This window comes from Metopolophium dirhodum, chromosome 1 (assembly GCF_019925205.1).
Source record: "Metopolophium dirhodum isolate CAU chromosome 1, ASM1992520v1, whole genome shotgun sequence".
Lineage (NCBI taxonomy): Eukaryota > Metazoa > Arthropoda > Insecta > Hemiptera > Aphididae > Metopolophium > Metopolophium dirhodum.
In genome coordinates this window covers 143,757,019-143,771,310 of record NC_083560.1, presented here as the reverse complement: position 1 = coordinate 143,771,310, position 14,292 = coordinate 143,757,019, and the positions used below count along the sequence as shown (strand labels likewise).

Here is a 14,292-nt window from a genome sequence, read left to right as displayed (position 1 = left end):
TTGTGTTTACATACTAAAAGGTATAAGAGAACCTATATTACACGCAATTTCACTTCACGACAACAGTAACTTAAAAAAGTTAAAAGAAAATTTAAAAAAATATGAACTTATGCAATTTATAATTAATTCAAGAAGCTCAGGACTTAGCGAATACACAGAAATTTTGAACAAACAAGTAATGCAATTAAATACCGAAACAAAAGATAGCAACCAAGAAATTAAACGTTTAAATACAAAATTAGAAGGAATAGACAGTTATTACAAAAACAAAATTGATCAACTATGTACCGAAATGAACAATTTAAAAAAATACGACAAGACAGTAAATTTTGAAGATAGATCACGCAACAGAGACAAAAGTCCATATCCACACAAATCAGATTACAAAGGCAGGAACAATTATAGGGAAAAAAGTCCTTATCCCGATAGGTACAACGACTATAAGTTCAGAGAAAATAGTAAAGATAGATATAATAACCATAAATACAGAGATAACAGCAGAGAAATTAGCAATCATAGATATATGTCTTATTCAATGGATAGGAAGAACTCCTACGACAGGTCCAGAGATACAAGCAGAAATAGATATAACAACACAAATCGTGGAGATGACGCAAATAGAAAACAGCACAGTAGGGACAACAGCAGAGAAAGATACTCAACACCGGAAAAATTTAATGGAAGAGAAAACATAATATGCTACAAATGCAATGAAAAAGGACATTATGCAAACGATTGCAATTTTTCAAAAAACGAGCTAGGAGAAAAATCGGAATATCTACCTCGGGGAACAAATAATATTAATTTAAAAATCTACACCTCTAAATTTAACAGAGATACAAAAAATTTAAAAAAATAATTATATTCATTTTGTAGAAAATTAGTACAAATCAAAAAATTCAAATAAACTAATAACTAATGAAGTAAACGACGATGACGAAAAAGCTATAAAAAACATCGTAACAATAAGTAGTTTGAACCCACTAAACGAATTTCAAAGATTCCTACTCAGCAATAACGATAGAACCGACTTCCTATGCGATTACAGTGAACAGACGGTAAATATTTTATCATTACGAAATGATATCGCAATCGGCCATTGCACAAGTCAATGCCTTACTATGTCGAAGGAGATCGCATTACAATTTAGAAATAAATTTAACAACATTCAAAATTTAATAGACCAAAGAAAAAAAATAACCGAAATTGCTTATTTGAAAAACGGAAGACAATGGGTTCTATATCACATAACAAAAAATGAATATTACGACAAACCAGCGTACACTAACATTTTTAGAACACTAGCTAACACTAGGAAATTTTGTATTGAGAATAATATTACTACTTTAGCTTTACCCAAAATTTGAACTGGACGAGACAAAAAGGATTGGAACGTTATTTCTACTATGATTAAGTTTATTTTTCAAGACACGCAAATAAAAATTTTAATATGCCTACTACCAAACAATGACGATGAAAAACAAAATAAATATTTTAAAAACAATGGTTCACAAACTAGTAATATAATCACGTTAGGGAAAAATTTCAATAACACAATTAACGATAAATTAAAAAATGAAATCTCACAAATCGCGGGTTCATTCATAAAAACGGAAAATGTACCCGGAGACGGTGACTGTGGTGCCCACGCACTACGAATATGCCTTAAATAACATGGTATATATAGAAAGACAGTACAATTATTAAATATGCTCGGCATTCCTAATTGCAAATCTGGCTACTATCTTAAAGATGACGATCTAGCATTTATCTGTGACCAATTCAATTTCAACTTATATTTAATACACGAAAATTCTGAATATACATACGCCATAATTTACTGGGAATTAAATAGGAAAAACATAGGGATATTCAATAAAAATTGCCATTGGACACCAGGAATCATAACAGAAACATATAACCCTCGTCAATTCAATAACATAACAATAAACACAGTTTTTCCCGACTTTAATACTATAGAAGAAAATGTAGACCATTTCTTACACGAATGTTTCTATCGCTTAAAATTATCCCAACAAAACCCTATAGAGAAAAATAAAACCGACAATAATTTTAAAACAGACAAATCCACAATATGGTACTCAAAATTTTGTCAAGACTGCGAATATTTGTCCACATCCAAGGACATACTAGACGACCAAGATGACAAAGAACAGTATTGGAGCGAGGGGGGAAACGTTATGTTTTGCGAAATATGCGGAAACTACATAAGGGAATATCGGAACCGGCCTATACAAGAAGACGAGAAAGCCATAGAAACCAAAAACCAGCTAATTCAACACAAAAATGAAATCAAAATCAACAATCAAAATATAAGCGTAGATTCAGATACTGAACAAAGAGTGCTATCCATAAAAATAAAATTAGACGGTAACGAACAAAATGCAATTATAGACACAGGCTCAAATATATCATGTATAGATTATTCCCTAATAAAAAATAAACAAGTCACTAAACCCAAAGAACAAATAACTATAACAGGCGCTGGCAACAACGAACTGATACAAATAGGAACAACAGAATTAATAATTACAATCAACACACGCCAATATCAAATCAAAGTATACGTCGTTGAAGGACTAAATTGTAAATTACTATTAGGAAACGATTTTAATATTAGATACAACCTAATAGTCGATTTTAAAAATAAAAACATACAAATCGATAATAATTCTATAAAAATGGACGAAATATGGTACGAACATAATGTAAATCACAACTTAAACATTTATACAACTGAAAGCATCACAAGTGCAACCAACATTAATAAAAATAAAATTAAAATTATATCTAACGAAAATATTACTATAGCTCCTAAGACTAGGTCAAAATTAAAAGTGTCCACAAAAATGCATAATCAAACCAACTGAGCGCCTACAAAATAATAAAAAAATAACTTTAGAAACTACATTATTAAATAGTGATGACGAAGTCATATTATACAATTTCTCCAATACCTATAGTAATATACCGAGAAACCTGGTTATAGCAATTGCCACTGAATTAAATACGATTAAACGCGATAAATACGAAATAAAAAATATTAATTCAGACAATAAAATTATTAATAAAGAAAAAATAATAGTAACAAAAATAACAGAAGCAACGGATAAACAAGGTACAATAATACAAATACCTAACGAACTTAGCTATGAACAACGTATAAAGACACAAACACCAATAAGCAAATTCAAGCGTTTATTCACCTCAGACCCTTTAGACTTAGGATGCGCACAAGTAGAACCATGTGAAATTAAATTTAAAATAGACAAATCGACATTTCAACCACCGTAATTAATTAAAGAAATCCGGGAAGGTTTCGAAAATCTTATAAATTTTATCAAGTCCCTTGAATAATTTTTCTGAATATTACTTTAAACAAAAACACAAGATTTAATATAACTGTACAAATTTAACTTTCCTCAAGATTTTATAACATGTAATACCTTTTACCTACCACTCAACAAGCTACCGTCGGAGACCAGCAGACCGCTCCGGCCGCCAACGTTCTTTCATTCAATTTCTACGGATTCATCATCAACCATCATTCTCCATTATGTCCCGGACCTGCAAATTGCAACACTGTCCACGACGAAAAGGACACCGCCATGGGCCACCGAATGCCGAAAGACCAATCCACTGTACACACTACCACTTTAAGTTAACTTCTCAAGCCGGCTGTCACCCACGTTATCGTTATATAATATATTGTTTATACATAATATGCATTATATAATGATTTTAAATCAACGAACAAATTTAATTTAACTATCTACCTTTAACTTTTCTCCCGAATTGTATAACATGTAATACCCTTTTAGGAACAAATATGTAATTTAGCACCAGATTAGTAAAATCAATAGCAAGAAATTAGCAGTTTTATACTAACTAAACTATTGTAATATTATAATATAACTAATCACCTTTAAGAAAAATAATAAAATATTAAAAACATGTTACAAAAGTAAAAACAAAAGAATAGAATGTATTTTCGGCATAATCAAAAATTCACGAGTCAACGAGTAGCAACAATCTTCTGAGACAAAGGACGAATATAATATTTTCAAAGTAGACAATAAGCATTAAACTAAAAATTATAGAAAGAATAGCAAATAAAATTGTTTCATACGAAGACACGAAAAAGACACAGTCCAAACAGAAATTTGAAAAGCAGAAATATCGATATAAGAATAAAAAGGTGGATAAGTGGATGTCGCTCTGCTGTACAGTAGGTTACAAGTGGGTCACTGTAATGGATGGTGTTCAATTTGAATTCAATGATATAATATCATTGTATAAGAAAAACGATTCTGAGCGAAAACGGTCAGTCAGCCTATGATTTTACCAAGTATATTTGATGATATTATTGTGAATAAAGTAATTTATATATAACCTATTTACTCGGAGCCTTGTTTTAAATTTTCAATCTTTAGCCATAAAAGTTAAACATTTTATTCATTTTTAACCACAAAATAATTAATAAATTATAAATTTGATAAATGTTGTCAAAATTTGAACTTTAAATGCTTATAAAAAAAAATTGTGCCTATGTATTTTTAATATTTTTCAACTGCTATTAGAACGATATATCAGGAGCCTTATATCAAATTTTCACGCTTTTTTACCCAACAAATAAAATTTTATTGATATTTATAGAAAAAAAAACTAAAAAAATTGAAAACTGACAATGTCCGTAAACAGCTCAAAAAGAGTCAAAATATTTTCAACATTTTATGGTGTATAGAAAATTCTAATATAAACATTCAGTGAAATTTTCAAATATCTACAGTCATTCGTTTTTTAATTACAATAAAATAAGAAAATTGTTACATGAGAAATCGAGTAAATATCAAATGTTGTATAAATATAAATTTCAGACGCTCATAAAAATTTAATTTAAGTTTCTTCTAGACATTTTTTTTTTGATAAAGGTAGACAAACTTATGAGTAATCTTATATTACATTTTAAAATCTTAGATTTAAAAAGAAAATTTTTTATGAATTTCTAACTCAAAATAATTTGCAAATTTTCGTGATTTTTCCGTATTTTTTCAAGATTTGAACTTTAAACGTGTATAAAAAAAAACTGTGACTAAGGATTTTTAATTTTTTTCATCTGCCTTTGAAACAATAACCTAGGAGCCTTCTATTAAATTTTCAAGCTTTTTTACCCAACAAATAAAATTGTATTGATATTTATAGAAAAAAAATTTAAAAAAACTGAAAACTGACAATGTCCGTAAACAGTTCAAAAAAAGTCAAATTATTTTCAAAATTGTATTGTGTATAGAAAATGCAAATATAAACAACCAGTGAAAATTTCATGCATCTACGGTCATTTGTTTTAGAGTTACACCAATAACCAAAATCGATTTTGCGTAAAAATTCCCGTTTTTCCTTAATTTTTCTTTTGTTTTTCACATCGCTTTTGAAAACTACTGGGAAATTAAAATTTTGACCTCCCCAATGCACCAACGATATTCACTTTCCCATCGAACAAGATACTGAAGTCGAAAATCGAAGCATTATTTCGACTACTTATCGTGTACACAGACACAAAAATAAAAATTAAAAAAAAAATAAAAAAAAAAATAAAAAAAAAACACACATCATTGTAAAATCAATACATTCATCGTTTCACTCAGAATCTAAAATTACAAATCAAATTCGACAAAACGAAAACAAGCAAGATAATATTCAAATACTTACCTTTTGAAATACAAGAAGAGAAGAAGAATTAACTACCACAGAATCAAAGAATGAAATACCATAGAAAAACAACGAACATTTATTGCTATTTGTCGAAATAAAAATATTATACTTCTAACTGTGAACAATCTCTAAGAAAACATTTTTCCACAAAAGGACCAATCAATACATTTTTATAACCTTATATTCATATTTATTTATTTATTTTTTAGGCACGCATTATATAATTAATTATTAAATAGTAAGATTAAATTAACATTTAAGAATAATTTTTTAGTCAACGACGCGAATAAGCCGAGACAGTAACCTAGTAATAATATAAGTTAAGTATTTAATTTTGTAATAAGACATTTTTATGTAGCAATAGCATTAAAAAATGAGGGCATTTTTTTCCAAAAAACAACGGGGACTGTCGTATATTGCAGACAGTCGTCAAAATAATATTATTTTATATATATGTTATATAGGTGGGAATATTTCAAATTGTAAATTATTGACATAGGTCAGGCCAACGAAGCAATAATGTGCTGAGGCGACAATAATAATATTTTCTATATAACACCGCCGTACGCGCAGGCACGCCCCCCCCCCGTTGTCGCTGAGTGATTCGGCGAGGACGTAGCTACGACGTGCGTGTGAAACGCCGATCGTAGTACGAGCTAGGCGATCTGAATTTGCTAAGTGTTTTATTTATGTTTGTTTTAAATACAATAAAAGTGTTTCCGACCTGAAAACCCGAGTTAAACATTATTTTAGTCATTCTTACGTTCTTACCTTTTATAGGAACAGCGCCGGGATATACGTACTATGTGTCAATGAAGTTTTATTAAACTGAAAAGTGCCAAGGTATATGTAATCTTTGAGTCATTTCAACTAGATAGGAACGAACTAAGAATTGACAAGCGCCTACCATCGTACCTCAACGAGTTAACAGTGCCATTCTAATTAACTTTAGAGAGTGTCATTAACTAGAGAATACGAGGGTAAGGCGATAGTTGGTTTACCGCGTATTGTCTAATACGGGTGATACCACAATACGTACAGAAGAAGAGGACATGTGAAAAAATTGATTTAATTACTAAATTCGTAAAATTTTAAAGTGTTTTTTAAATTTTTTAATGATATTAATAATGAATAATAATAAATTGTTGGGGTATTCATTAAATTTTATTTTACTTTTATACCACGAGACTGTGATTTATATATTTTAAAAATTTAATTGTTTTGAACTTTTTAAATTATGTATTTTGTTGAAATTTTCATTATAATTTTGTATTTTACTTTTATACCACGAGACTGTGATTAATATTATTTTAAAAATTGCATTGTTTTTAACTTTTTAAATTATGTATTTTGTTGAAATTTTCATTATAATTTTGTATTTTACTTTTATACCACGAGACTGTGATTATTATTATTTTAAAAATTGCATTGTTTTTAACTTTTTAAATTATGTATTTTGTTGAAACTTTCATTATAATTTTGTATTTTACTTTTATACCACGAGACTGTGATTAATATTATTTTAAAAATTGCATTGTCTTTAACTTTTTAAATTATGTATTTTGTTGAAGTATTCATTATAATTTTTTAAAAATTGCATTGTTTTTAACTTTTAAAAATATTATGTATTTTGTTGAAGTTTTCATTATCATTTTATTTTATTTGTATTATTATAATAATATTATTATCACGAGACTGTGATTTATATTTTTAAAATTGTATTGTTTTCGAAGAAAAGATATCTTTTAAATGTTAACTTATGTATCTTATCGACATTTTATTATAAATTTATATAACTTTTATAACTCAATCTGTGAGTTATTATTAAAAAATTTCTCATTTTATAGGCTTTACCTTATTACGTCGTATTACGGCCTAACCATCAGCCAATCATCAATGCTACACTGCAAGAGTGGCCTTACCAACATTTTCTCTCTTTATTATTCAAAAATTTGCATGTTTAAGTGTCTGGATACAAAAAAAAATAATTGCAGTTGGTAACTGTTAATCACACTTCTAAATAATAACACAATTTTATGAGAAAAAAATCATTGAAAACAAACGTAATAATAAAACGCATATAACTCAATTACGCACGCTAGAGGGTTAGGCCACTTTTGCTCTCATAGCCTCATATATTGGTATTATTTAATTATAAATATGCCAAACAAAGTGTACAAAGAAAGAATAAAAAATAAAGAAAAGTACTTATTGAATAAAAAAAAGAATCTTAGTGATAAAATAAATTTCCCAAAAATACTGTTGTCTTGACAATTTTCTAAATTAATGGTTATATCACAACTCAATGCAAAAAACGGAAGAGTAAAAAAAACATATCTTTAAGTACTATAACGATGTGATATCATAAATAAATTCTAAGTAAATTGAATAAAAAATATACTTATTTTGTTTCAATAATTTATTTACTCGGTGAGAAACTATATGACGTAAACTTTATACGACACAGCACACGAAATAACGTGAATAAAATAAACAAAATGCATTAGAAAATCAATGTAATTTAAAATATTATATTATAATGGACATTTCTGCTCAAAATAATTTCTCGCCAAGTAAATAAATTATTAAAACAAAATAAGTGTACTTTTTATTAAATTTACTTAGCATTGATTTATGATAGCCGATAGGTATCACATCCTTAAAGTGCTTAAAGATCTATTTTTTTTTACTTATCCGTTTTTTACACTGAGTTCGACGTAATGTATAATTTTATTATTTTACTTAACTTGATCTTTATTGTACAACTAATATTTTATTCTAAAATTAAGATTTTTTTATAATTTTTTATTCAACTAGGCTATTTTATTCTCTTAACATTTTTTATTCAAATTACCTTTTTCCATATAGTTCGTTCTATAACCAATAATTACAAATAATATTACCTATATAAACACAGTTATTGTTTACACAAATTTTAAGTTAAATTTGGACGAAATTAGGTAAGTACATGAAAACCTAGAACACCGATTTTAGTTATTTTGTTGTAATTTAAAAATATTATTCGTTGGTAAATGGTAACTATATACTTGAAACTTTTAAAGTATATTATTATATTTCATACTGACATCAAATACAATTTTTTCAGAAAATTTATTTTAACCTACTCGTAAAATAAATTTCTGTTTGACCAATATTAATATACCATCCAATATGGTTAGTGTGATAAAATATTATGTTTCAAATTTTCAACCCTAATATTATTTTAATTTTGTATTTTGTAAATTGAGTTTTTTCCAAAGAATAATCAAATAAAATACATTATTATTAATATGAAATAAAAACAACAAGAATATTGTGATTATAATTATTGTATACAGAATTATCATTTATGCTAATTTATTCTTAAATAATAATAATACAAAATATATATTGTATATTATACTTCGTACCGTGAGTAGGCTATTATTATTGGAGGGTTGTGCAAAAATAAGGATTTAAACAAAATTCATAATTTGACGTAACATTTTACAAATTCTATTTTTACAAATATTCTTTTCAGAAATTATTGTAGCTACTGACACTGTTTGGAGTGATATAAGCATTTATTTAAATAGTCTTATGAGTAAAAGTGCTATTCACACTTTTGTGTATAAGGGACGCCATGAGATAAAAGAAAAGCTCGGATTTTGTTCTAGTCCCAACAGTGGCGCCGAAGTAGTTTAAAAACAGTCGGGCAGACTAGGTAAAATAATGTAACACACCACCACCCCTAAAAAACTTCAAACAGACCCGTGGGGGGCAAAGCCCCCCACACCCCCTTCATTTAATTACAGATAAAACAGGTATCGTTTCAAACAACAGTAGTAACTAAATAATTTTAGCACAATAAGATAACATTTTTATATTATTATAACATATTAAATTATATTTTTATACATATTTTTGTTAATATTTTAGTGCTTTAGTTAAAACTACACTTTTTGAAGCAAAGTCGTCAATAACTGCTTCTACATTAATGTCTATGTCTGATTCACAGGTAATACGTATTAAATCTTCTAAACGGTTTTCTCCCATAGAACTTCTTAATCGTGTTTTGACTAGCTTAAGTTTAGAAAAAGATCTTTCGGGTGAACAACTTGATACTGGAAGTGTTACGCCAATTTTTATCAGCATAAATAAATTTGGGAAAATGGTTTTGAAACCATTTAAACAAAATTCCTTATACACGCACAATAAACTTGACGAATTTTGATATGTTTTTAATGACTCTTGTGACATAGATTCATCATCCGAATAGTCTGAGTTATTTGAGGTATCATTCAAACATGAATGTAAGTAATCGGGTAATTTGTTACTTAAATTAAAATCAGATTGTATGTACTGTTCATATTCTCTTTTAACATCATTTATATTTAAAAATGTATGATATACAGAACACACTGATTTAAAAGCATCTTTTGGAATGTTGTCAGGATTTATTTTAATTTCATTTATTATTTTAATAGAAAGCAAAGCTAAATCTTTCAAGACCTCTAAATTATTATCTGTGAATCTATTATTTATCTGAGTTATAATTAAATCTAACACCAAAAAAAAAGTATCAATCTTAAATTTTTTTAAAGGATCTTGCACTGTTTCATCTTGACATAATTCATCTGCTTTGCGAGGAACTATTTTTTTTCGTGATCGCACATTTTCCAATGGTGTAAAATTTTCAATCTCACAAGCTTCTACAAAGCCTTTAACATCTTCCACAATTTTATTAAATTTTTCATCTGTTCTGTACAATTGAATTATATTTTTCACCTTGTTTATTACAGATACTATAGATAGAATGTCTATATCACGTGCCTGTAGTATTCGATTCAAAGGTTCAAGTACATCAAAAATAGTTTTAAAAGTAAAAGCAGTTATTATAAACCTATACGAAGTTATATATGAAAGTAATCCTAGACACTCGCTACCAAGCATGTAATCAGATGTTCCTTCTGTGATTTGAATTTCTTCAATTGTTAAATACACAGCATAATAAGTGTCGAGGATTGTAGTCAATGCATAAGAATGAGACATCCAGCGTGTGGTATCCACACGTTTTAATGATCGTATTTGTTTTTTAGGATATAACATTTTCTGTTTTTCTCTGAATATAGCTGCTCTTTTTTTACTTCCTGAAATAAAAGTGAACATTTTCTCCAATTTCCCAAAAAGGTCGATGGCATTTAGGCATGAACCAACAGCTTGACTTACGATTAAGTTAAGCCTATGCGCTGAACACCAAATATACAACGCATGTGGATTTTTTTCAATGATTTTTGCCTGTAGACCATTATATTGACCACTCATATTGGCCGCTCCATCGTAAGACTGACCCACCAAGTATTTCTTCCATTCAATATTGTTTTGTTTAAAAACATTATCAAACAATTCTGCCAGAACAGTTCCAGTTGTATGAGGGGATTCTTTTAAAGCTATTAATCTCTCCATCACTTTACCATCTGTCTCATCGACATATCTTATTATGAATGATACTTGTTCCTTATGCGAAACATCAAATGTTGAATCAACAGAAACACTAAATACTTGAGATGCTTTTATATCAGTTACTATTTTGTCTGCTATGTTTTTAGAAACTGACTCAATTAAGAGATTTTGACGATCCCATGAGATAAATGAATCTTCTTTACGACCTTTAGTTTTGAGGCTAGTAACATGAGATAATAAAGCAGGAGAGTGTTCAGATAATAATAAAACTAAATCTTTAAAGTTTCCTCTTAGATGATCTTTCCAATGTTCTCTATGGCCTCGGAACGAAAGACAATGTTGTCCTAAGAAAACCGTTATACTTATAAGTTGCTTAACAATCTCTCTGTTTAACGCAACATTTGATTTTCTATGTTGGTCTAATGATGGCAATAAAGGTAAAACGGATTCTCTGATTTTTAACTTCATTGATGCAATAACATGAGGAGTAGATGTTTCATGCGATATAATACCTATACATCCATTTTTCCAGTGAGAAAACCCATCCCTCACCCACGCCTTGTAAGTTTTCCTTCCAAACAAAATGCAATCTATACAAAAAATTGTAGCTATTGATGGTGAATAAGATAACAGTAGTATATATTTGTATGTTCACAGCCAGCTTTTCCACGGTAAAAATTTTTTGTCAAGGGGGAATGTCCCCCTTGAAGCACTCAGATTTACCGTGTAACACAAAACAGAGATTTTCTACCAAATTTTGTCTTCGTGTAGCAAATTTTTTAGCAAATCTTAAAACTAAAATAATTATTTCAAGTAAAGAACACAAATTATTAAATAATAGTTTTTATTGTTATAAATTAATTTTTAATTATATTTACACAAGTTTTCTTACTTCTAGTAAAAGGTACATATTCTACAATACGATCATGAATTAATAAACAGTAAGCAGTTACACCTGCAAGCGATTCTGAAGCTTCAATTTCCAATTGAACATCCACTGCCGAGGCAGTAGCTGAATCGTTCTGTTTCGAAGTATCGATGACTATAATTGGAGCGTTTGTCAGAAAAGTAGAAGGACTCAATATCGGGTTACGAATACTTTTTTCATAGTACGATTCTTGAAACGATGTATACATATTATATAATAAAGTGAAATTATTTTTAGTAAAATCTAAATTCAAATTATTGTATGGATAAGCTATCGAGTTCAGAAATACTTTAACGTTTGTTAAATTACAATGGTCAAATATACTACAATCTTTCGTTAACACATTTTTGCGTCCTTTTTGCAATCCAATTATGATAAATCGTGGTTTTTCTAATTTTGAAGCAGTTTTCAAATTCCATACAACTTTTTTAGCGGTTCCAAGTTCAGGATATTCAAAAGTTTCAAAAGATCTAAAAGGAATAAACAAACTTTTTTCTTTTTCTATAAGTTTCAATAATTTTAACCTTTCTTCATCGTCAACAGTTATATGTGGAACCATCCAGGCTATTTTATTTAAAACGACTTTACCTTCAGATGCAGTTACACCAGTTTTTAAACTTAAAGCATTTAAATCGCTATGACTTCGAGTTAATATTAATTCCAATCTAGAATTCACTAATATTCTTTTATAATCTTCAAACAAACCTAACCAATATTTCAATGGAATGCAAGCACTAAATTCACCTTTATCATTTTACGATTGCGTTGCATTTTTAAAATTCCATCCAGAATTTTCATAACAATTGTAGTTGTCTGGTGTACCAGATACTTGTATAGCAAATTTATTATTATCTTTGTTAATATTCGGGAATAAATTAAATGTCTGTAAACATAACAAAGCAATTTCTGAGTCTTCGTAAAGGTTTATAGACGGAAAATAATTTGTAGATAATATGGTTGTGTTCCCGGTTAAACTTAAAGTAACTGACTCGTACATCCTGATATCTGAGATACAAATTTAATAATGAGACTCGTAACGTTTAATATGCAGAACAACTGACAATTTCTCATTAAAGTTGTCGATCGGATTATTGTTTTGATCGACTAGCTGCACAGTTATTGAATTAATGTCTGTTTTGTTTAATCTGTAATATATCAAATTTGGTGGTGACTGAACTACTTTCGATCCAGTTCTCCCACTAAGGAAAAACTCATATATTGAATGACTTAGAATTTGGTTGTTGAATGATCCATGTGCTATATTACACATTACTTTTATAGAGTCAATTGTGTTTAAATTAGCAGCTTTTCCCGATCGATGTGCTTCATACATTGGTTTATAGGTTATCTTTTCAAACCCAAAAACAGATGCTATACTGTTTGGAATATCCAACATTAGTATTCCATTGCATTTAATGTATGTTCTAAAATCAACAGGATCAATAGATACGTTGAATGTTAGCTGTGTTCTAAATTCATTATTAAAGTGAAATAACTTTTTTTTAATTTTGTTGTTAATATCTTCAATTTCATAACACCCTTCTTCCAAAATAAAGATAAACGTTTTTAGAATAAATCTATTACTTGTTGAAGGAATTACCTCTATCTCCAGCCGGTTACTAGTAGAATTTATGTTTGGAAATAAATTACGTGTTTGTAAACATAACAAAGCTATTTCTGAATCCTCGTAAACATTTAGGGACGGAAAATAATTCGTTGATAATATAGTTGTATTTCCAGTCAAACTTAATGTAACAGATTCATACATTGTAAAAATTCAAGACATAAATGACCACAGTTAAATGTATTGAAATCTTGATAGTTAGAATAGTTGTATACTATTTTAAACTCATGAAAATAATGTTGTAATTCAATTGGTGGTGGTAAATCACCAAAGCTATCGAAATAAACAACTTTGTCCTTATTTTTATAAAACGCTACCCAATGACTTCCGTCGCCTGAAGATATATCCAAGTTTAATACACCACATTCAATCGTATGCGGTTTTTTAGGTAAGTTATCACGTGAAAAGACTCCACGGAAATGATTGATTTTCAACTTCCCGACATATTTTATAATATCTTGAGACGAAAGCGGTCTGTTAGGTAGCGTGATCATCAGTTTTTTTTTCGTAACCTATTTTTGTTTGATTTTAAACCACTGCCTTTTTTTCTTTTTGAATTTTGAAC

The 14,292-nt window shown here is 28.6% G+C and overlaps 1 protein-coding gene across 1 annotated transcript; it reads right to left on the bottom strand.

Moving 5' to 3' along the window:
* Positions 1-9,639: 9,639 nt before the first annotated feature.
* Positions 9,640-11,643, bottom strand: LOC132933040 (zinc finger MYM-type protein 1-like). Its single transcript, XM_060999376.1, has one exon. The coding sequence runs from the start codon at positions 11,641-11,643 to the stop codon at positions 9,640-9,642; it is 2,004 nt and encodes a 667-aa protein (XP_060855359.1).
* Between the last annotated feature and the right edge of the window lie 2,649 nt (positions 11,644-14,292).

Excerpts from the sequence above, each read along its gene's own strand:
- LOC132933040 (XM_060999376.1), bottom strand. The coding sequence starts at position 11,643 with ATGAAGTTAAAAATCAGAGAATCCGTTTTACCTTTATTGCCATCATTA.